Genomic DNA, 26,071 nt, shown 5'->3' with positions numbered 1-26,071 from the left:
TTTCAATTTCAATTCGAACTTTTATTATTATTACATATAATCTCAATTTTTTAAATATTACACAAAGCCCATCTTTATTAATTGTAGCTATCCACCCGCCAACAACCATGAACAAATTGACATAAACTTTTAAGCTGAAAAATTACAATATAATGTGCGATGAATAAATTGACCAATAGGCAAATAAATGTAATAACAAGTTCACATGTTTACAGCTTCAACGAGAATTCCAAATCAACAAAATACAACAAATATTTTAAAACAAGGTATAAAATACTTTTGAGTTAAATCAAGTTTAACACGACATGAGTGCAGCACCGAAAATGAAGAATCCGGATAGGTAAGACTTTCTTTTTAGATGCAATGTGGAAGTACCATCCTATGTGGAAGACAGATATAGTATTCCCATGATATCACATTTTCCACCTAAACCACCCATCAAATAAATCTAGTTAACTATGTAATCTAAAGAAAATGCATTGTGTTCAAATTGATTTTAAGCCTTCACCAAGCCATTTTGTGTAAAGTTTCCCTCAAAATACAATTAGCAAAATTGAAAAATCGGTGCAAAGAATTACAGGTGAAATGAATATCAATTATAGAGGGGAATCAGGTAAATTAGTTATTTGGGCCATTGTAATAGTTTTTAAAAGATGGGGCATAAAATTACATTTAAAAAAGACTTTTCAAAAGTCAAAAAAAAATCTTCTAAAAACACATGACAAAACACAACTCCAACTTCAACTTCAACTCCTACTTCAAAAAATTTTAGTTTTTATGACCAAACACCTAATAAAATTTTTGAAGTTGGAGTTAAGAGTTTGAATTGAAATTGGAGTTGTGTTTGTGTTTGACCATGAATATAATTAGTCATTTTTAAATTTTTGTGGGAGAGGAAGATAGTAAAAAGTGAACTTTTTCTTGTTTTTCACTTTTCCAAATACAGCTCCAAGTTGTATTTGAAAATTTCATGGCCAAACATCAACTTGGAATTGTATTTGGCATAAAGTGAAAAAAAAATCGAAAAAGTGAAATTCCATAGCCAAACGAGAAATCAAGACAAAGGACATCCAAACAAACTCTTAATACAAGGTCTTAATCTTTAAAGACTTAATACAAGGTCTTAATCTTTAAAGACGAAGTAGCAAAAATTAGCGAGTCTCCAATGAAGCTAGCATCTTGCTCAGAAAGTTGGAAGTACGATCAAGAGCTTTCCACTGCAATCAGTGGCGCGTTAAAAAATAAATGGATAGATGGGAGGTCCCATAAATTGGCATGTACATTAACCAACCGCATGAGAGTCATAAACCAAGTTTTTCATGACCACTGAGCAATCTTTAACCATTGGAGAGGTTGCCTGGACTGTAGGACTAGTAGTAGTATCTACCTAGAATCTGGCATTCACAGTTACATAAACTGATTCTGTAACCCATATTCCACATGTGATTGTCAATAAGGTACACCAAGAGAGCAACTTTGCATCATCGAAGTTCATGTAGTTTCATTGCCAAATCACCTGTCCCAATAGTTGTCACATTCAATTCAGTTTTTGAGTCCGACGCTAAACTTTGCTATGAAAAATCCTATTGTATCCAGGTCGGATGACGGATCAAATCTCTGAACAAAATTTTCTTCACCGGGCTTTAACCATTCCCTGGAGAATTTAGAAGCAAAAGGTGTCAATGCCACCACTAATGATTTAATGCAACACTGTAATAGTGTGTTTCCATACATGAAACATCTGACCATGATGTTTATAGGCAGCAGCAGATATTAGAATTATGATGAAAATCTATACCTTTTAAATAAATGTACATCCTTTGCGAACTTCTGTTTCTAAATTTAATCTCCTTCCATCACTAGTCTTGCTAACAAATTTAGAAAAAATAGAGATAACTCAAAGGTTCTGGGGTGTGTTTGGTATGAAAGAGAATATTTTCCATATAACATATATTTTCAGAAAACAAGTTGGTTTCTCACTTTTTTTTTTTTGGATAACCGTAGTGTCCGGGTCAGCTTGTGCACACCTTGACTAATTCCATGGAATACCTACCACCTCCCTCCAGCAACAGATACCAGTTACTCTGTCCACCAAGGCTAGAACGGATGAAAAGAAATCACCTAATATTTGTCTTTGTCGGGAATTGAAACCCGCTTCATTGAACCACTAGACCACACCCTTGGGGGTGTGGTTGATTTCTCAATTATTTTCTAGTATTTGATAAGTAAAAATATTCTCTCAAAAGCATTTATATGTAATCTAGCAAAACAATATAACGGTAGGAGGGGGTGGAGAGTGGGGCCTCGGGGATAGGATGGTCAAGGGGTAGGAACTTGTTTTCCTCATCTTTAGGAATTTGTTTTCCTACAGAAAATGTTCTCCAAAAATTTAGTCTAACCAAACATGGAAAAATTAGTGAACATATTCCAAAAAATGTTTTCCTCCATTGACGGGACAAGTTCAAAGCGCCTGACTTCAACCATCACCATATTTATTTTAGACATTACTCAACAGACACTAACATGTCCATCTATAAGAACTAGTGTTCAGGGAAGTGTGATGCAAAACAAAGCGACAAGGCTCCGCATTATGCATTACGCGAAGCGTGAAGCGATGCGAGCGCATTATGAAGTGAAGCAGTGAAGAAGAAGTCGCAGAAGCGAACTTCAAAGTTGACCTTCGAAAATTGCAACAGTGGTAGTCACCGTAGTAGACTCTTTTTAATTTAAAACTGACCCTAAATATAAAATCAACACAAGGTGACTCTTTTTTAAATTTAAAATTGACCCTAAAAATAAAATCAACATGATGCGCTCGTATCAGCCACACGCAGTGAGAGGGGCTCGCATCACTTCGCATCATTGCATTATGTGACGATGCAAGTGCATTCCTTCAACTGATAAGAACAAATGAAAACAACTGCAGAATGAACAAATTAAGCTTGACATAGCTGAAGCACCGGTCACGGACTCATGGGTATAACTATTTATACAGCTTTCCAACACACAACTGACATAAGTCTTCCAAAGTAAATACTATGAAATGGCAAGATGCTTACTCAACAAATCCATCGGGCAATTGACAACTACCAGTAAGGCCGGGTCCTCCAACTTTTGGATACTGAAAGACAATACAAGAGTTGGATAAATATGTAAGATCAATGGTAAGCTAGAAAATATTGATAAGTATATCAATGAAAAATATTAATCGGCAGGGATCCTCAATGATATCTAGACAGCAAATAGCACCTTTAATATCATTTTACTGGAATATTATTTCACATGAATATGCAAACTTTTAAGCTAACCTGAGATGCCAACGAGAGAAACTCATATGTGTCCAATGCATATCGAACCAAAGATTCATTCTCACCAGGGTTTATCGTACATCTGACGTTGAAACCAGTAACATCAGTTGTTCACGCTATTAAACATGACAAAGTATTGAAGCTGGAACTAGTTACATCATTTGTCCATGCTATTAAACATATGACTAAGTATCGGAAGAATCCGACCAATCTGCCGAACTGTGTGACCATTTCATCTAAAAGCTTAAATTGTTGGAAAGAGTATACTTTTATTTATTTAATTATATTGTGTCTCAACACATTCCATCAAGTTTAACATAATTAAAACGTGTGACATTAAATGCTTGTCTTGAATACATTGTTTTCAAAGGCGAAAGCGTTAAGAAGTGCTCCAGGTCGATTGGGTTTTAAGTGCGACGGAAATGTGGGTTTTAGTAAAGAAAAGGCGCAACGAAGAAAAAATAAAAATGTATGTGTAGTGCAAGAAAAAAGTAACAATTTTATTCGTAATGGTTTCTGCAACAACTAATATATCTTTCTGCTAATCATATTTATTGTTTAGTATCATTCTAATCAAGATAGAACTTATGCGCAATGAGTTGCACGCCTTAGTGCCTTTACATATACTGAACCGCAGCCTAAGTGAAGTGAAGCGTTGTGTATTAGAGGTTACTGATCAAATTGTAGATTTATTAGGATCTTTGTAACGTCTTGGAGATGGCCAACATATCCTGAATGCTGAGGAATACAAATTTACCAGTCTCAAAAAAAAAAAGCAAAGAGAAGCACCTAGCCTGAGCTTCGGGGCTTAAGCATGCCTAAAATGTGACTTTTACAACACTACTTGAATAATGTGCAAAAAATATGAGGTACTGCTGTCAGAAACTAAGAACTTCATTCACTAGTACATGCACTCCCACACTCAAGATCTCTCCAACTAAAAAAGTTTCTCTTTAGGGGATGGAGGTATAGCTAGTGCACACGAACCCACTGAATTTTCTCCGGAGGGGAAAAAGAAGTAGCCCTACAGGTTACATTCACGGAGAATTTAGAACCTGGTGAACAATCCATGAGATAATGTTCGCACAATTAAACATACTTTCAGTCTCCTCCATGCAGGGTTCAGAAACAAGAGCCAATATTTTGTAGTAAATTCATGCATCAACATTCAGAATTTGTATGAATTTAATTTCTTGTAGCATAACCTTTGTTGTCCTAATTATTTATTTGTACGATGAAGTCTTCTACACTTCAATGTCTCATTGAAATCTAGTCTGTGGTCATGTATTTAACATTGGACATGAGTCCGCCTTAATGTCTCATTGAAATTTGGTATGTGCTCCGCATTTGAACATTAGGTAGGACATGAGTCCACATTTTGGAAGGGCATTTTGTGCAACAACTCCCACATGGATTTTGTATAAACAACCATATCAAAAGATAAAAAGGAAAATTAAGAATCTTGTATGCATAAGGATCTCACGCAATTTATGCAAGCACAGTCTCCAACATGAAGAAGAATTGGGATCTGGTGCTTAGTCATTCATGGGAACAACGAAACAAAGTTGAGAAGACTGCAAAACAGGGACTTAGATATTTGAAGGATCCAAGAGGATAGAAGTTTAAAGTAAGACAAAGCGATGTACAGCTGGTATATAGGTCAGTGGGTAAGAAAAAGGACAGATGGAATGATAATTCTTAACTCAACAAAAGCAGTTATGAAATATGCTCCAATAATCTCAACAACGAAACTAGTCTCAAGTCTTATTAAAGAAAGTTCAGATACATGTTTGTACTTACGTGGAATAGACAAGGACTCCACCTGGGCGAACAAGCTGAACAGCTTGGTCAAACATTCGTCTCTGATACTTGGCATGCCTCCTCAAGGAATCAATTGTCTCCTGGATATAACAAGAGAAACGTTTTATAAATTAGTTGTCCTGCCTATAACAAAAGTATTCTCTTCTCAAATTTACAATGTAAAGGGGAAATACACTTTAGAGAAGTAGTATTGAAATACGAAAGCATGAAACAGGAATAAACTTGTTCTGATCAAAATTGGTGTCGATGATCAGAACCTTGTCCCCAACCCAACCCATCAGAAATGTCTGGACAAGAGCAAAATTTTCAGTTACGTCGTCAAATAGAAAATAGGGTGTCAACGAATATCCGCATGGCATTGGATTAATGAATTTTTTACATTCAAGAAGGTATCACTGATTCACTTTCATGATTGTTTCACATGATGTCACCATCCCAAGAAGATAAAAGGTTTGACCAGCTCTTACTTGAGAGTTACTCATCTTTTTACTAATAATAATTATTCAGATAGACATTGTCAGTGGATCACAAACCAAACCGAGAAGATGAATATGCAAGGATTGAAGTTGCTGGAAGGAAGGTTATACAGTGGAACGGGCATCGAGTTTTTGGTGTTCTTGCTATGTCTAGGTCTATTGGTATGTTTCTCCCATCTACCCTGTTATCTAGCATTTGTAAATCATGACTAAGGTATCCTTGTGTACTCAACATTATTGGTTTTATAAAATATGTTATGATCTTTGTCATCCTGTCTTTTGTTCTGTCAGGTATTGAGATACTAGGTATTATTACAGGTTACCTCGTAGAATAGTTTGCTTTTATATGTCAACTGGCTGGTGGTCTTAGAATGTATCCATTTTGATTATGCGTTTAACCTTAGTATACCTAAATAATCACGATATTTCTCAAGACTTAAAGTTTTGGCACTTCCACAGCATCCTCCCTAGTATAACTGATATCAGCAGTTCACGTCATAGTAGTAGTTGAACACTGCAGTTAATGATGGTTATCCTGACTACTTCAATAAACAAACACTATGGCCGTAGTATCAAACTAAAGAATTGGGCTTGATTATCAATGCTAGCCTTTTAAATCACGTAAAGATTGGTTTTGAATTTTCAAGGGGATATAAATACACTTTGAACAAGAATAGGGGGTTGAGGGGTCGCCCTTAAATTATCAGTGCATATATGACTTTTCCATGCAACTTTAAGGGGAAACTTATGATTTCCCCAAATTATAACGTATCACAAGTTGGAAACATGATAAAAAATACAAATTCAAAGTACTACTTGACGTATTCCCTAGAAACCAGCTTATTCATAAATCATCCATGCACGTGTGAAAAAAAGATGAGAAAAGCATAAGTAAAGAGTTATAAGTAGGGATGGCAACGGGACGGGGCTGGTTCAGGCATATGCGGGTTTGGTGCAGGCGGGTTATTTTTAGTTCTGATAGATGAGACTCGAGCGGGTGTGAATGACAAATTAGAGGTGTGGAGGCAAACTCTTGAGTCTAAAGGGTTCAGGGTGAGCAGAAGCAAGACAGAGTATGTGGAATGCAAGTTTAATGACGTGAGGCGGGAGAATGAGGTAGTAGTGAAGTTGGAAGCACAGGAGGTATGTAAGAGGGATAAGTTCAAGTATCTTGGGTCCGTGATCCAGAGTAACGGTGAGATTGACGAGGATGTCTCGCACCGTATTGGGGCGGGATGGATGAAGTGGAAACTCGCATCGGGGGTGCTGTGTGATAAGAAGGTGCCGCCCAAGCTTAAAGGCAAATTCTACAGGGTAGTAGTCCGTCCGACCTTGTTGTATGGAGCGGAGTGTTGGCCAGTTAAGAACTCCCACATCCAAAAAATGAAGGTGGCAGAAATGCGGATGTTGCGCTGGATGTGTGGACTGACTAGAGGGGATAGAGTTCGGAATGAGACTATCCGGGAGAAGGTTGGTGTGACTTCAGTGGAGTGCAAGATCCGGGAAGCACGATTGAGATGGTTCGGACACGTGAAAAGGAGGGGCATGGATGCCCCGGTCCGTAGGTGTGAGAGGCTAGCGTTGGATGGTTTTAGGCGGGGTAGGGGTAGGCCGAAGAAGTACTGGGGTGAGGTGATTAGGCGGGACATGGAACAGTTACAGCCACCGAGGACATGACCCTAGATAGGAAGGTCTGGAGGACGCGAATTACGGCAGAGGATTAGGGCCAGTTTGGGTCGCTAGTGTAGGGAATTACTTGGTGGGGGTTTTATTCTTGCTATGATTCCGTGTTACGTGTTCCATGTTTTACTACGAATCTGTGTGCTTTCCTCTGCTTTCCTCTGTTTTATATTACTTATGGGTGCCGTATTTATGTTATGTAATCTGCTTCTATGCTTTACTATGTGTTTGTGTGGTATCTCGTGCCTTGAGCCGGGGTCTATCGGAAACAGCCTTTCTACTTCATCAGAGGTAGAGGTATGGACTGCGTACATCTTACCCCCCCAGACCCCACTAGGTGGGAATACACTGGGTTTGTTGTTGTTGTTAGACATGGAATATGGAAGAGAAGGGGGAATTAAAAGCTACTGATCCACCCATAATAAAATTCATGGAATGCATCATTTAATTTGGGTTCTAACCAAGTCATCTTTTTACTATGTATGCCTTATTTTTCTTGATAAACTTTTGTTTGATAAAATTCCACCTTTTTTTAATCAATAAAATGTTAACTTGCAATAGATACATTAGGCTTATAGAAAATATCGTTTAACAAAATCTTGTTCCTTTCTGATCACCACCACATCTTGTGGTTTCTAATCATCTCCCACTTCCTTTCATAATCATCCTCTACAATAACACTCATTCTCAACTACTTAAAACAAGCACAGAACAGCTTAAGCCATTTTTGCTCTCTGTATATCATACAATAGTCCAAAAGAGACTGAGAGAAAAGACAACACATCCACTTTTATCTTCTTTTTTTCTGTCTACTTTCATCTGATTATCTCAATGCACCTTATATCGATTCCTACATAGGCAGAACATGCTAGTTCATCCATATCCAATCAAATAAAATGGTAGAGAAACTTTTACCATATTAAAAAAGAACCAAGAATACTAGTTTCAGAAAAGAACAAAAGGAGCAAGAATACTTGAAATAAGACAACTCAGCAGCTATCTTACCTCTCCCGCAAAGAGACGAGGTCTTAAACCTAATGCAGAGCAAGGAGCATCAAGCAGCACACGATCAAAGCTATTGGGAGAAAACCCTTTAGACTTTTCAACCCTCCCACCTGCAGTGTGATTCCTTCCTGGCCCATTTTTTAGTTGCCTAATACGTTTCCGTAGTTCAGCTTTACTAGTGTACTGACCATCCTTCAGCTGCAAATCAATGACTGCGAGTTTTGTTTAGTTACTCTAGTTAACTGGAACTTTCGGTGAACATTTTTATACTGAATTTACAGAATATGACTTGTGAAAATGTCCTTGAATTAAGAGCACTTGAGCTAGCCTTCTTCAAAAGACTATCAAAACCAGACTGATCAAGCAACTTATATTACAAACTTTAACAAATAAATATCTGCTGTTTAAATACACACGTGTAGATGCAGAGGTGACAAAACTGACAGCCAAAATCTTATCCCGTCCAAAAGATAATGGATTGGGCATGAAATATTTTATTGATGGGCTGATTTGGGCTATCCCCAATTAATCCCATCACTGTACACTAGCCTAAAATAATCCGTGTATATGCCCAAAACTTACCCATCAGATGCCCAAGGATACCATTCTTGTAATAATTTTTTCTGATAAAGCATTCTTGTAATACTTTAGGCATAATACATAAGCATATGCCCTTTAACTTGGCATCAGCTCACATCTATGACCTCCAACTTTGGATGCATACGAGGAGGCACTTAAACTTGTATAAAGTTGAACAAGTGGACACATGCATCCTATGTGGCATAATATACATAGAATGCCATGTAGGACACAAATTGGCCACATAGGACGCCATATATGATGCATGAGTTTACTTGTTTAATTTTATACAAGTTTAAGTGCCTACTTATAAACGGCCAAAGTTGGAGGGCGTAGACAAAAGTTGAAGCCAAGTTAAAGGGCACATTTATGTATTATGCCAATGTAGCCTGCCACCTATGTTGCTTGGATATGGGTGTGGGCACCCGACTTGAGTTCATATCTAGTAGTCAGATTCATTATCCTCTAACAACAACAATAACAAACCCAGTAGATTCCCACATCATGGGGTCTTGGGAGGGTAGAGTGTACGCAGATCATAGCACTACCTCTAACAAAGTAGAGAGGCTGTTTCCGATAGACCCCCGGCTCAAGACAGAGGACAGTATATAAAAACATCAAAAGCATGGAACAAGATAAAAAACATAGATACGTCATCCACAAAAATATGCAACACTGCCAAACAAAAGACACCCAAGCCCTCCTACCTACTGACTACGACTCATCCACCCACCTTAATCCTCTATCCTAATGTTTTTCCTCCATACCTTCTTATCCAGGATCATGTCCTCAATCAACTGTACCTGCTCCATGTGTATCCTCTAAATCTTACGATTTGTGGATACAGATAGGACTTGGGAGTATGAGTGTTAAGATACAACCAATAACTGCATATAATGAACATAAATAAGGGTATATTTCAACAAGTAATTAAATTAATAAACTAAAGCTAGCAGAATTAAATCCTATGCAAACACTAGGTCCGTTTAGCCATGATATCAAAATCATGATTTGCTGAAACTTTGTTTGGACATGCAATTTGGATCTCAAAAATTGTACTTCTTCACAAAAACATAAAACCCCACAATTTGTGAAAACTATCAAAACTCCCCCAATTCTTACAATCTTAACATTTGAGCAAACTATAATTCATAAACAATGTATTAAAATATCCTAGGGGCCGCATTAACAAATCGTATATCTCCATGTTCCTTTTATAAATAAATGTTTGCTTCTTACATGTTATTACAAACTTTTGAATACACATAATTTTACTAAGATCCATTGGTCCAATAAATCAACAAATATAGTAACTAATTATTCTTTAATATAATCCTCCCATGTTGTATGGCAATTTCTTCATGACGAGCATGGGTCTTTCTTTGCAAAATATAAGCTTATGGGTCAAGTTTAAAATTTAAAAAAAAATTAAATTCACAAACTTGGAAATGAAATCCTACCTTTTAGTAGGATTTGGGATTTGAAATCAAAATTTCAAATTGAAGTTGAAGTTTTATTCAAATGTCATAAACAAACACTAAAATTCAAATCAAAACTTCAAATTTGAGCTCCAAATTGCATGGTCAAAACGCGTACTTAGTAATATTTTACTCGTAGGTTATCTCATACAATAACAAAGGGAAGTGTTGTATGCAAACCTATATATGGCATTAACCTCTTCATCTATGTATATGACATTAACCTAAATATAAACCAAATACTGAATTAACCTATACTTTTTGGTTAATCTAGAGGAAAAAGAACAGCTTGTAGATTTACTAGGATCTCTGTACGTATTACTTTCTTTTTGAGAAAGTTTTTTTTTTTTTTCGAGAAAGTTGTAAGTATTACTTTCTCTGATTCTATTTTTGATGGTTCCCAACATCTCCCTGATGTTGAAGAATTCAGCATTCAAAAAAAAAACAGTTAGGTTGACTGAATCCAGCATTAACCCACAACCAAAGTCCATTAATTAATAGTAATGGATTTAAATCACCTTGTTAATCGAAAATAAAGTTATTTTCAACAATCTAAAATAACTCATTGTCATAAATATTATTCTTATGTATTTATTAGTGGTACCCTAACACCCGTATCCACACATGGATCCATGCCCCAAAATTCATGTGATAACGAATCTGACATCTGGATCCACACGCGTATCTGATATCTGCACCCATATCTGAGCAACACAGGTCACCGCAGATCAATCTAGTGGAATCACTAGTTGGTACACTTCTTGTTTTATGAGATCCCAAAAAATAAACAATGTGAGATGTCAAAACCTCTTGACAGGCTAAAAGAAACATCAAAGACCATTCTTCTTAAATAGATCATACAACAAACATAATACAACATTGACAACACATCACCAAACTGGAAAAATATCACGAACAAATTGGTAGTTTTCGAACTACTCACAATTCGTTTGGGACAGCAACTGTGCATCACATCCATCTATACCAGTGGATAATACATCTGTTGCTCGCGTGGTTTGAACATTCTCAACACTGCATGTGTTTGGCAAACTATCAAATTCAGCTCCACGGCAAACAGACTTCAGTGCATCAAGCTTATATGTAGATATACAGCTTAAACCCATCTCAGCCGCCAATTTCTGAATACCAAGCACCTGTAATTGCAACACAATTAGATTGTTACAAAGAAATTGACCAGCAAAACCTATCCAATCCAAAATTTGGAAAGAAATTTGAATTCTGAACTGGAAAAGTGCCTTTACAGTTCTTAGACACAGAAATTTCTTGTTATGTGCTTCTCCATTTCTTTATTTACTAATTATGAGATGATGAGGTATGCGTATTTGGAACAGAAGGTGTTTAACCTCAAATAAATGCGCTTTTAACCTCAATTATAAGCATATTAGGTAGGCTTTCCTCATCAAGGCTAGCAATAAGAGTTCGGTTAAGTAATTTGTAAATATATTATACTTAGTGCCCAAATTGGAAAACATGTATTATGTAATGCTTGAAGTATGGATGTAAAAACGGCTCACTGCAAGACAATTGTCAACACACATCTCAATAATATTTTCTCTCGTGCCTTTATTACTCACATGGTATCAGATCTTTAGGGAGAAACCCTCATTGTGCGGTAATCAGCGACATCTGGGACAGTCACCGAGCCTTTTTTTCCGGAACTTCAACATCTGATCTGAGGTTCTTCGGAGACGACTGGTGATTCTGACCTGAGCCCACCCATATAACTAGATTTACAGATCTGGTCATATTTTCACTTCCCAACAACTTGTTCTCCAGTTCCATCGGCTTCTCTGATTTTTCCTTTTATTGTGGATAACGCCTGAACAATCTATACTCTTCAGATTTTATTTCAGGTCACTTTTGCAGCAAACTAGCAGTTTAAGAAACTCTTTGATAGGTTTTTAGGCAGAACTGATACTGTTCCCTTTCTGAATCTTGATTGTTTACTATTTTGTTTGCGTAGAACTCTCTTCAATCCAACCATGTTTTTCAGGTCTGGTGTTTTAGTTCCAACGACTAACTTAAGGAAGATAAAATTAGATGTCTTTTTATTTGCGATTGGTATAGGTAGCCATGGAGTAATTTGAGGAGTTGATATCAGTCACTACTCACTACTAGTGTTAAAAAACAGCATGAATAACAACAGAACATGTTTCTAGTTCTTACACTTATTGAACTTCCTTATGACCTTAGTTGTTCCTACCGTGGATGAATTCCCTTGGTTACTTTGCCATGTTGCACTACCTAGTCACACGGTGATCTCATCATCAACCGTTGAATCCTGTATTCTTGTATCTTAGACAACAAAAAATCATACATCTCACACTGTAGAATCGAAGAAAATTTATTTTTAATATCTCGACCCCAAGTGTAATTATTGTAACAGGATTGGACACACTTGGGAACTACGGTATACTTTACATTGTCGACCATCCAAAAATGTTCATGTTGCTCAAACTGCCACCGCAGGTAACCAGGGGCCTTTTTAATCTGAAGGGGAATACAATGAGCAGTGTTTTGGACGGTGAAAGGCGGAAAAATACGACAAGGCTCTGCCTCGCCACACGGTGAGGTGAGCAGCGAGGCGCTCGCCTTTTTGAGGTATGCGACAATTAATACCAAAAAATTTAAATATTTAATTACATATATAAGTAATCAAAAATCTCAATAGCAATAATATATTAGCAAATATTTCAATTCAAAAGCTTAAAATATATTGTAGAAACTAAAAGTCTAGAACTTGAATGACTCAATAATCGATAAAACAAGCAATACTAAAACTATAAAAGTTTATTCTTCTTCAATATTTTCATAATCTTCAAGTCCAACATGCATTTCATTATACTACCCCTCATCTTCGAAACCTTTTATCCTTCAAAACCCTAAATTTTAAAAAAAAAAATGTCTCGTCGCCTTTCTCGCCACAAGCTCGGCTCGCCTTTCGCCATTGGCAACATGGCGAGCGCCATTCACAACACTGACAATGAGTGAGTTGATTATGGGGCAAGTAAACTGACATCTCCACGGAGTTAAAAAAAATTTGCACCTAAAAATCACTCCGTAAAGGCCAATTCTTCCACTACCAATCAAAGGCTAGAGATACCTGGATTTCTTTAAGCTGCCAAAGCAGCACCTGTACAAGTGTCACCTATATAACGTGCATCCCACTGAATAAATTTGCTTCAAATTAGGGATATGTCAGCTTACATGTCATCGTTTCTATTACTCAACATAAAATGCTACACCATTCTTGAGCAAATACTCAAAAACCATGAACGGTTCAAACTGCTATGGTGCAAGTCTCACCAATTTAAGAACATCCTTAACCCAGGTGACAACCTTCCCATGTAAACTCATTTAGGCTGGCACCACGGAATCCAAAAAACTGTGAAGTTAAAGATGTGCCAATATTATAGACAACAATACACTTATAATCGCCTGCCAAGTTCAGAAGGTGCACCTTATTATGAGATCTATCAACAGCAACAACCTCCCCTTTGTCCTTCATAAGGCTTGCTATTGCTGTGGTTTTCCCCCCTGGAGCTGCACACATGTCCAATATTCTTTCTCCTGGTTGAGGATCTAGGACAAGAAGTTGTGGAAGAAGAAACATGTCAGTGGACATGAGAAACATACTCACTTAACAAAGCTATTTTTTGCAGAACTTACATGACAGATTGTATTAGAGTGTTGAGGTAAGACAAAAGAAGAAGAAACTTCATGGAGCACCCAAGGGCCAAGTGGTCAATGAGGTGGTTGAGAACCATGAGGTCTCAGTTCAAATCTCAGCAGGGACAAAAATACTAGGTGATTTCTTCCTATCTGTTCTAGCCTTGGTGAACGGAGTTACCAACCTTGGTAAACAAAGTTACCTGGTACCTGTTGCTAGTGGGAGGTGGCAGGTATCCCGTGGAATTAGTCGAGTTGCACGAAAGTTGGGCCGGACACCACGGTTATCAAAAAAAATGCATTAGGCAATACACTGAGATATCCAGCAAAAACAATAGCTTAATCACCATACTCAAGACATAATGTGCATTTGCTAGCAAGTGTCTGCAAACGTAACACTTTATCGACATTCAGGATTTACTCTCTGCCTGGCATTTTCAGTGCTGATGTTCAAGTTGGACAGCATCGCTGTAGATCAATGATAGCAACGTATAGTAGAATTTACAAGAGTAAAAAAAACAGGTTAATACAAGGGATGGCGAAGTTTGTTAGGGCATAGCATACTACTGACATCGGAATCAAAGAAAACAAGTATTTAATCAAGGAGATAAACTGATGCAGCACCAGTGCACCACCATGGATCAGATTTAAGAGATATAAATTGTAGGAAGACTTCTTCGCTTTGCTATACTTTCAGAGAATTATGTATCATTCTCAGAGAAGTTAATATCATCTTTCATAGCAAACTGGAAACAGTATAATCCATTTAATCAACTTACCAATTACATCATTTGATCTTAAAGCGTAATGATCAACCAAATTAATTGTTTGCCATTCCCCTTCAAATTTAAACTGGCAATTAAAACCAATGTGACTTCAAGGTTCCTACAATATGAATACTTCAAACTTGCAGCATATAATAAGGAACCACGAAACAGGTTCAGAATCCATGAGTTACCATAAGAATATCTACTGTGCATATAATGTAATGATAGTGACTCACCGTTACACAAAAATGAACAGAATGTCTGAGAAATTATAAACATACCTAAGGCATGTGCAGTTATTATGCTTGGCAGGTTCTGAAGAAAAATCTCACCCTCGAGCAAATCTGAAAGAAAGGTATTATAATCAAACACCGCCACATGAACTCACATCTGCTAAAAGAAGTTGCCATGCATAGGCAATCCAAAATCACTTGGAGTATATTCTTGAGTATAATGATTCCTTTCCATTCTTTCTTTCATACTCGGAAAACTGCGGCACAAAAAGACAATAGCCAACCTGACAAAATCACTCATGGATATGACAATTGTACAAAGTGTTTCCTTTGTCATAGATCAGAGAAGAACTGTTGAGTACACTCATAACAACAAAAGCTTAACTTAATGGACTTCCCCATTCTTCTGCGGTCTTAACAGCTCTAGACTACTAAAACATTCCATTTTCTTTATACAACGAAAGTGGCAATAGCATATACCCCAAGCGCTCTTTGCAGGAAGATAGTGATTTAAAATATTGTCGGACTCTAACCAACTGAGTTGAAAATTTGCAAATACAGTATGCCTCCAAATACCTTCTTAAAGTGACTACAGCCTTTAATGTCTCTGTCTAGAAATGGGAACTTTTATTGTTTAGAGACTCTGACCAGAAATCATGTACACTATTTTTCGACCACTAATGGCACCAATTCTCCCCTTGTGCATTCCTAGGAAAATGAATAGGCAACTGACTATCACGACACACATATAGAAAGAGAGCTTAGAAGGGTCTCTGACTGCAAAATATCATTCATGCAACATCAATCCCGGGTCTAACCAAAAATTTGATCTTAATTTGCCTTCCAAAATTTATTATTTGCCTTCCGGAAATAAATTCTTGTTTCTACTCTTCTAAATAAATGGATGTCATCTAGTCATCATGAAGGCAGTGCATCAACTGTTACAATTCTCTAAGGTCCATGCACCAAATGAACAAACAAACGGCTATTAGATATACTTCTGATTCGTTTCCTTTTTATTTTAATTGAATTATACTTCGATTCTCACAGACATCTTACATAACTTCAGCAGTTGTGAAATTGAGTATGTTAAAGTTCCTCATTTCCAGTTCAGACCCATGACTTAGACTAAAATATCAGCTAAATAGTATAAATGTGTCACAGTAATTCCTGACAGAGATGAGAAACAGGAATCGAAATCGATTCAGTCACCCAAAGAAAAAAGGCAGACTCTTCTTTTATCAAGAAAGAAAAAATTTCATTCAATAATTGGGGAAAATCCCGTATAGTCATATACAGAAGGCATACATACCCTTGTCAGGCTAGAATTAAGTGGCAATTTTAAAACTGCTCAACTGTAGATATTCTTTACAACTTGATAATAACAACATTTATTAAGTTGAAGCAGATTCTCATCATCAAGTGTGACAGACCAGAGTATGCCATGAAAAAGTACGCACATAATATCCTGTAAATGATTTCAATAGCAGTGGAAAAGGCGGAAAACTTATACCATAAAAGGAGGGTAGTCTAAATACTCTTTCCTTCATATCCACTGCAACTCCTTCAGATACACGAAACATCTCAGCTCTTGACATCATTGCTGTTGCTTGGCCAATGTAGAAGCCATCTCTTTCAAAATAATAAGGATCTAATCAAAACAGATATTGGTCACTCTATTGGCTGGAAGGATGTCATACAACTTAAATTTTTTTAAACAAAGATGACAGATAATACTGCAAAATTTGATTGTGTAAGAGAGAAGACAACATTCCAACAAATCAAGAAGACCTAGTGTATTTTTCAGAAAGATCATAGCATAGCATTTTTACAAGTAATAAAGAAAAAGTACCATAGCAAGCTTGTATCCACAAAATTAGACTAGCTTAAAAATCATCTCGGTATTTTAACCAAAAATATGCAGTATATCCCACCATAATCATGTGAGAAGGAGGATATTTCTGATAACATTAAAATCCTTTCAGAAGAGTACATCAGTGTGAAATGAAGCCAATGGTTCAAAATAAACTACCAGACATCGCACTGCAAAACTAGCTTTTCATTTTGTAGGAAATTCACCAAAATAAGGAGTCAAAATGGCTATCACATTAAGGAATTCTCATTCATTGAGAAATAAATTTCTGGACTATGTGCATTAAGCACATACCGTCACCCCAACAAATGAAACCTTCCTACATCGAAACAACTGGCTTGCCCCCAGCTCTAACTATTAGTTGAGGCAAGTGCTAACCATACAAAATCATTAACTTGTCATATTAAGGCAAAAGTGCAAATGAGGGAATGCCAGAAGCAAAACCAAAATGTATTCCGCAGCTACACGCACATGTCAAGTTTAAGTCAAAGAAATAGCAAGTTCCTCAGCAAGCTTTTCCACGGAGAACAAATTAATGCCTTCCGGTTAAATCAGTGTAAGAATTCAGAAAGAACACTTTTTATTGATAAGGTAGAATGAACACTTATTAGATATGAAAAGAAGCAAAAGAAGAAGTTAGAATACCTGCTTGTGATCCTTGTAGAACACTCCCGCGTGTCATTGCAATACCCCATCCACCATCTGGACCAGCCTGTTCCACAGCAACTGAAACTGCGACTTCATCACCTCTTTCGACATGAGCACTGCATGCCAAAACACCAGGCACATAAACCTGGGAACATGACAAATAAATGGTAAGATTAATGCTTTAGGCACTAATTAGTTATTTAACTAAAGCACATGCACTCTTTACAAAAAAGATTCTAGCAAATCAAAGAAGAAAGATCTTCCGTTGTTCCAACGTCGTTTTGGTAATATTGCCAACTTGCAGGGACACGCGTCTCCTGTTGGTATATTTGTGCCCCTATAGACATAATACTAATGCATAACATCAAGTGATATTGAAGTTCAAGATGTCATTAAGGCCCTATTTGTTTGCACTTAATGGAGGTCTGAATCTGAATGGTTCAGACTTTAGCTCATTAAGTGCATTTGTTTTTTTAAAAAAAAAAACCTCTTAATGTATCTGAAAACATCTGAATGGGTTAGATATGAAAAGAAGTCTGAAAAGCATTCAGACTCTTTTTAAAACACAATCCCTCAAAACTCTCTCACTTCGTTATTTCCTCTCTCTGTACACTGCTCTTCACCCTCTCTTTTCACGTTATCTCTCTCCCTCTCTTCACGTTTCTCTCTCTCTTCCTCTTCACTCGCTTTCCTTCTCTTTTATATATGATTCACCAAAAATTTTATAAATATTTTAGTTATCAATTTGTGTATTCACTATTTGCTAAACTCAAAATTTCTGCTTGCAATTTTTTGTTTGTAGTTCTTTGGATAATAGAATCTTAAGATTTGGAGAAGAGGTAATTCAATTTTTTTTTGTTTTTGATAAAAAGGAGATATTATATATAATAGTTAAGAAAAGTTGCATGGGGTAGCAGAACTACTACTGCTAAGATGGGGAGACAAAATAGAACCAGTAGTTGAAATATTGCTTCCATCAGAATTTACATGAAAGTTACTAACATAAGGTACTAAATTACTACTAAGATTAGATAAGATAGATTGATTGCCTAGACACACTATTACAATTCGACCCGGAGACTTATGTCCTCTATTGCTAGGCTGTTAGAGAAAAAGAATGTGATTTTTTAGAACAACAAAGATTTTGTTATATTGAAACAAAACTTTGTTGGGCCTATGTTGTCGAAAGAAAATATATAATAGAAGATATTTTATAAGTTTGAAAGTCATACTTCACATGGGAATGAGAAAGGATATATGTAACTAAGCAATACTATTTATTTGCTATTAAAAAATACGTACATTTTTTTAATGCCAACATTAGCTGTTTCTGATATTTGATGAGTAAGCCTAAAGACACTGTATGAACTAATGGAGGAAATTAATCTAAATAAGAAAGTCTTAAGGGAAGTTGCAGCTTACAACTGTTGCCAATCATTGAAAGGGCAAATTGAGACTTGATTTCCCATTTGAAACATACCAATTTTGTGTGTGTTGTTTTATTCATTGTTCGTAACATAACATTGAACTTACTAATGATATTTTCACTCAGATTCCATGGTTAACAAATAAACATGTGTCAGTTCTTGTATTAATTAGTTATTCAAATACTTTAATATTTATGCATCTAAGTCAAAATTACATCTGATTAATTATTTTAGTTTGTTGGATCAGTTTAATTGACAAATTACTTTATGTTGAATTTAACATTTTATACTTACATCTTATCACAGAAATTTTTAATCGATATATCTTTTTTTAATAATTTAATAATTATATTTAACATAATATATTTATCTTTAAATATTTTAATTATCACTCAAATAATAATTTTGTTGTTTAAGTTAATACTTTATGTAATATTTTTTTCATATAATATAATATTTTATTACTTTTTAAATTTGAATTGCATATTTACTACAAATAAATAAATTACGTACATTCAGATGTTAAAACACAAATAGTCTTAATCATTGAATATTCAGATCTAGAAACAACATCTTAATCATTCATATATCCATTCAGATTCAAACGTCTTAAACTTAAAAAAACCAAATGCACCCTAATCCTGACAAAGGTATGAAGAACCTATTACATACCTCCAGGTAAAACCGTGCATAGATGGAGAAGGGTAAGTTACTACTTGCTCCATCAGAAAAGGTTAAGTTACTAACTGAAGAACCAGTCAAAATTTACACCCCTGAATAAGACGAGATAAATTAAGAAGAGAAAGAAGAAAAGAATAAATTGTCGAATATGATACTCATTTGATTGGATGACCTTAATTCTTAGAAGTCTACCAAATTTATGCAACAGTACAGTTCCTTGTTTTTTTGATAACCATCAGTACGGTTCCTTCTTCTATTATGATATTTTCCTTTTTCTTTATAAGTTCTTTCCAGTGTACTTTTTCAAAATGCTTCCAAGTGGAACTAGAGATAGAATTCCAAAACCTTAATAGCTCCATGGAGAGCACCGTCACTGGTTCAAAGGGAAGGTCAACTAACGATTGATGGATTGTTCCTTCCCTATCCGTCTCTTAATCCCTCATTCCATTAATCAGCTGTTACTAATTCATTCAAGCCATAGACTTTAGACTCTCATTTCTTTGTCTTATTAGAGCATGGTTTAGGCTATAATGTTGCTGAAAGCAAAGGCATCTATGTTGTCGGGGAAAACAGACAAGTATTTTAACACAATAGAGAAGATAATAGGTGATTAGGTATGATATGAAGCAGTTACTGCTTCTGGAGGGCATGACTCTTGATAGGAAGATGTGGAGGACACGGATTAGGGTAGAGGATTAGGGGATAGGAGTGTGTCTGTAACAGTAGGGGGAGTACTTTGTTTGCGTCTGGAGTTTTTTGTTCGTGGTTGGGTGATGTCTATGATTTCGTATGGATAGCTTATAGCATTATCTTGTGGTTGTATTGTTTCCTGTATTAGCTAGCAGTGTTGGTTTATTTTGCATATTGTATTATTTTATATGCGTTTATGTTTGTGTTTGTTATACTGTTATCTGTCCTAAATCGGGGGTCTATCACAAACAGTCTCGCTACTTTGCTAAGGTAGTGGTATGGTCTGCGTACACGTTACCCTGCCAAGACCCCACTATGTGGGAACACACTGGGTATGTTGTTGTTGAGAGAAGATAATAGGTGAAAATGTAAAACTCTTAGACAGTCTCATACATCACGAACAGCATCATGTAGTTGCATGCAGCAGCAATATAGATAACTTAAACACACGACACTTCACTTGGTAAAAGTTAGAGATGCCGTCATGATTGGCATTGTTTCATCCTTCTATATACAAGCTGAGATATACCTACTATCCAAATTGGCTTGGGAAAAAGACAATGAACATCTCTTATTCAACATAAAAATGAATTTCAATAGGCTATAACTGACCGGCTCTATAAAAGTGCTGAATAACTCACTTGGGCACCACGAAGAACTGCCTCTGCACACTTTCGGCTCACAATTACCTCCTTGAGAGGTTTGCCTTCGTTGTCCCCATAATGAATAGCATGCGGTCCTGAACCTTTAATAAAAACTACATAATCCAAGCCAGGATATTGACACTTCGAGATGCATTTGATTGCCTTAAGAGATTCTGCACTTCCAATGCATTCTTGAACTGCGACATTGCACATTCCTCTTTCCTTGAAAATTTCCAAAAGCTTCTCGATAACAGTATCACTTGTTGATTTGAGCGTATTCACCCGTATACAAGAGTAACATGATGGGCACCTACGGAAAGCATTAAAATTGAATGTTAGAAGGGAACATCTATATGTAAAGGAAATATTAGTGACACTTTTCGTGCCTACAGTTAAGGCATTCAAATGTCACAAACAAAGAAAAGAAACATGTTTATACACATAATTGGAAACAAGAAACAAATCATTAAAAAAACCATCACAAAATGGGGAGTGCTTATTTTGCTAATAGTAATAGAAAATATTCTGCTCAACTATCAAGATGACTCTGACAAAAGTAAAATAGTCTGGACATGTATAGATCACATAATGAAAGATTATTACAAGTCCATAACATCAGACAACTTAGTAGCAAAAAATCCCTGTATGCCAATGCAATGAATTTTTCACACGTTTGAATTGAACAACAGCTATAGAACTCTCCAACTTTGCGTCTTCTATTTAACAAACAAGGAAATACTCGGAACCCACATGAATAATGAATTTAATTACTAATAGTCCTTCAATATTGATCTCTTATTTTTCTCAACCTCATTTTTGCCTAGATTGCGGATTTGTAATTTTGAATTCCAGGGCCTACACAAACACAAAGATTGAACTCAACTCTATTTCATTTTTTTTTTGATAACTATGGTGTTCGGCCAACTTGCGCACACCTCAGCACCAGCACCAGGTCCATGTAACTCTGTCCACCAAGGCTAGGACACATAAGAAGAAATTACCTACTTCCTCTGTTCCTTTTTACTTGTCATAGTTTCCTTTTTTGAGGGTCGAACAAGATGAACTTTGATCAATATTTTAAGATGTATTTTTTTTATTATATTGATATGAGAAAAGTTGTAACTTATTGTACTTTTCATATAAATTTTTGAATATTCAAGTTTTAATTTTTGACATATTGAATTTATCTAATATAATTTAACTTTGAAAATTAAACAAATTGATTCTCGATAAGCAAAATGTGACAACTAAAAAGGAACGGAGGGAGTTGTGCTTTTGTCTCCATTGGAATATTATTCTCAACCTCTTCATTGACCACTAGGTCACACCTTCGGGTGCCCGCTCAACTCTATCTCATCAAATCTAAGAACTCTATCAATTCAATGTAGAACTCAAGTTAAACAATAAGTTATCTAACAGATGCATAGCAATAGAAGAAGTGTAAATTGGAAAATAGATAGTAAATTGGTAGTAATAGTGGCCTAGTGGTCAATAAAGTGGTGAGAACCATAAAGTCTCGGGTTCAAATCCGAGTGGAGACAAAAACACTGCTGATTTTCCATTGTCCTAGCCTTGGTGGACACAGTTACCTAGAGTCGACGTATTCTTAGAATTAGAAAGTTTCATTCAAATTAGTAATAATTAATCATTTTGACGGACTGCTTTTACGTAAATGATAAATAGAAAACAGCTAGCAAATTGGCCCAGACGACACGGTTATTAAAAAAAAAAAGCAGAAAAAGAAGGTAGATGAGTCAAATAGCATACGTGAGTGCAGTAGAAATACGAGCAAAACGATCAGCTCCATATGCTTTGACGAAGTATTCTTCAACCATAGGGTTCCATTTCAAAGCTGGACCATAACGATAACGCGTTGATTGATCCATCTGTACAGTTACACAATGTCATCAACAGTTGTATATATCAACAATCTGAAACACTCCCATTAGAGTAGAGAGAAAGTGTTTTGTTACCTGAGAAATGGGACTGGGAGTGCTGCTGAAGCTTCGACGAATGGCTTTGATGAAGTAGTCCCTCCCTTTCTGCATTCAGAGGAATCCCTTGCTGCATTCAGAGGAAGGGGACGAGTGTGTACCCACAGCATTGCGATGTTTATATATGAAACCGGCAGCCGGCAACCAACGGTCTCGAGAAAATTGAAGGATAGGTGTATTGACCAAACCTAATGGTCAAAGAAACTTTGAAAAAAAAATGATTAAATTAATTGAGACTCACTCATTTAATATTTTTAAAATTTTTAAAATCTTTTCAAAAATATAAATCAACCCACAATAGAAACCCTCCCTCTCTCTCCTCTCTCAACGTCTCTTGATTTTCTCTCTCTCTCAAACTTTTTCCAACAATTCTGTAAAACCATCGTCAACAGATTGACAATTTTCAATCTCCGGCGACTTTCAACCTCTGACAACAATAGTTTAGAGTTTTTTTCGACTTTCAACCGTCAATCAACGTTATTCGCCGGCGACTTTCGGCTACAACAACTTTGAGTCATTCATCGTTCCCCTTCGACTTTCACAGATAAAAAATTAGGGTTTTTTACTTATGAAGAAAAAGAGCAACTTGAGTTAATTTTTCTTCTAGTATGGGTTCACAATTTTAATATTTGTTGCCATAATGAATTGGGGATTCAAGAAAACCCTAATTTTAATTTGTGGTATTTCTTCTCTTAATATGATTAAAGTAAATATGGTATCTTTCAGAGTGAAATATGATTTTTTTTGTTGCTAATGTAGTTCTTGTTCTCGAACATTATTGTAAAATAGTGAAACTTGAATTTTAATTTTTTTGGAAGACATCTATTATGACCAAAATCTAACAAGTGTTGATTTGTTGATGTTGGTGGTAAAATTGATATTTTTGGTGTGTGTGTGTTAGTGTTGGTATTGGTGGTGTTGATTTATTTGTGTTGTTGGTCTTGGTAAATGTTGTTGTTATTGGTGTTGTTTTATTGATATTGTTGTTGTTACTATTGATAAATCTTGCTATTGGGTTTTTTTTTTTTTTTCAACAGATGAACATCTATTACAACAAATGAGAAAAAACAAAAATAATAATTCCAACAGATGACTTATCTATTGCAACAGATAAATGATCTGTTGAACTATTATTTTACTGTATTGTACTTGTTAGATTTACTGTTATCCTTTTTTCAATGATGCATAAATCAATTATAATCTTTTTATTTTCCTCTTATTTTTACATAATATGTCTCCCAAAAGAAAATAAAGTGAATCAAGTCCAAGTAAAAGAATAAGTGAAGTAGCTAGGCTACATTCACCACTGTGTAAACTTGTTGTACAAGCGATATCTCAATCAAAAGTAGACGAAAAATAAAATAAACATGCAAAAGAGAAATGCATCAAAAGAGATATTGAATTTAGTTCAAAAAGTCAACATGATCCAAATGCTAATATTGATCTTAGTAGTCCTTTCACTGAAGAGTTTGTCAAAATTTTTAGTATTCATAGTTTTCTTGCTAGAATGCAGTGTGATAGTGTCATACATTTAATTGGTGATTGTATGGTAAAGTCAGCCGTAAAAATCTTTTGATATCTTTAGAAAAATACTTCGAGAATAAAAATTGAATATTTATTTCAGGACAACTGCTTTGGCCAATATCTTGATTTGTCGGAGGGCAATAATGCTCGTTTCCAAATGATTATGGTGTATGGTCTTCTCAAATGTAGGTTTATGTATGAAAATAAAGATAAGATAGATCAGGTGTGGATAAATTACTGTGGCATGCTAGTTTTTTTTTTGTTGGAAGGAGTTTGTCATAGTTACTGAACGAAAATGTTATCCTCCTTCTCAACCTATACCTAGTGTAATACAAAAAAGGTAAGTCAAGTGATGGTGATGACTTATTGTCCCTTATTGGTCCAAGCTTCAAAACCATAAATTTGATAGAAAAGTTGAAAGGTAAAAGACTTTCAAAGAAGCACAAGCAATCATTTGCTTGGTTTGATTTGTACATAATATTATTTAGGCGAGAGATGTTGACAACACATACCACTTGGTTTAATAAAGCTCTTCGAGGATCTTGAGGCATTTAACAACTATCCTTGGGGTATGAAAGCTTCAAAATGACTGTCAAATATTTGTTGACTCTGTTAACGTCAAAGACAGTCAACTTATATGGCTTCCATGGGCTTTCATGGTAAATATTTATTTTTTACATTTCATTTATTTTATTGAATAATGCTTTTAATTTATTGGCATAATTTTATATGCTTCAACATTTGAAATCATTCCGTATTTCAAATAACAAGTGAAATATTAAGAAGAAATTTAATGTCCAAGAATTTTGAGATGATTGTCGATCAAAAATGATAAAAAAGAAAAATTTCTTAATCTTTTCGCCCCCCTTCCCCCTCCCCGTCCCTCGAGGAAACAATAAGTCTAATTTTAGTTAAGTTTTTATTTTAGTTAATAATTTATTTAAATGATTTAATCATTATTCTAATATATGTACTGATTTATTTAAGATTGTGCATCTATGGCTTATTCCAACTAATTGAGAGTTGAAGATGTCATTTTTATTACTTTACGATCTGTGCAAACTTTATCAGACCCTAAGGTAATTAATAGAATAAAAAAAGAATTGGTTTGATCAACAAACAACCATCAAAAGACACTTTAGGGGCGGGCTTATTTTTGGTGATGTTGTTGTTGATGGTGCTATTGGTGGTGATAGAGTTGTTGTTGGTGATGGTGGTGGCGATGTAGTTAGTGGTGGTGGTGGTGGTAGTGATGGTTCTACTGTTGGGGTTGGTGGTGTAGATAAGTTAGGTGATGCTTCTCTTGTAGTTTTCGAAACAAAAATTGATCATGATTATGATCATACTAGTTTTACTGATTTTGGTGGTCGATATACCTCTTCTTTAAATTGGCATACTACAAATTTCTCACATGGAAAAGGGTAGTCAATCATTTGGAGATCTTGCCCCTCCTAGCTTATATTGTGCATGAAAATGTCAACAGTGAAAGAAAAAACATGATGGAGTGATTAATACTATTAATGCATTAATGGATATTGTATAGGAATTGACAT

At 35.6% G+C, this 26,071-nt stretch overlaps 1 protein-coding gene across 4 annotated transcripts; it reads right to left on the bottom strand.

Annotated features, from left to right (window-relative positions):
• Positions 1–1,064: 1,064 nt before the first annotated feature.
• Positions 1,065–23,162, bottom strand: LOC107878019 (rRNA (cytosine-C(5))-methyltransferase NOP2C). Of its 4 annotated transcripts, XM_016724879.2 has the most exons (14): positions 22,974–23,159; positions 22,768–22,886; positions 20,998–21,310; positions 17,556–17,703; positions 16,551–16,688; positions 15,086–15,148; positions 14,817–14,876; positions 13,829–13,950; positions 11,291–11,501; positions 8,291–8,502; positions 5,109–5,209; positions 3,309–3,390; positions 3,060–3,121; positions 1,065–1,654 (listed from the first exon to the last, which is right to left on the bottom strand). In XM_016724879.2, the coding sequence occupies exons 1-14, from the start codon at positions 23,046–23,048 to the stop codon at positions 1,543–1,545; spliced, it is 1,818 nt and encodes a 605-aa protein (XP_016580365.1). In that variant the 5' UTR covers positions 23,049–23,159; the 3' UTR covers positions 1,065–1,542. The 4 variants fall into 4 exon arrangements, with proteins under 4 accessions (XP_016580365.1, XP_016580367.1, XP_016580366.1 ...); XM_016724881.2 differs by lacking the exon at positions 3,309–3,390 and having other exon boundaries at positions 22,974–23,162; XM_016724880.2 differs by lacking the exon at positions 14,817–14,876 and having other exon boundaries at positions 22,974–23,157.
• Between the last annotated feature and the right edge of the window lie 2,909 nt (positions 23,163–26,071).

This window comes from Capsicum annuum, chromosome 7, assembly GCF_002878395.1.
Source record: "Capsicum annuum cultivar UCD-10X-F1 chromosome 7, UCD10Xv1.1, whole genome shotgun sequence".
In the NCBI taxonomy this organism is placed as follows: Eukaryota; Viridiplantae; Streptophyta; class Magnoliopsida; order Solanales; family Solanaceae; genus Capsicum; species Capsicum annuum.
Note: the sequence above shows the minus strand (reverse complement) of the source record. Positions and strands in the feature narration are given on the sequence as shown.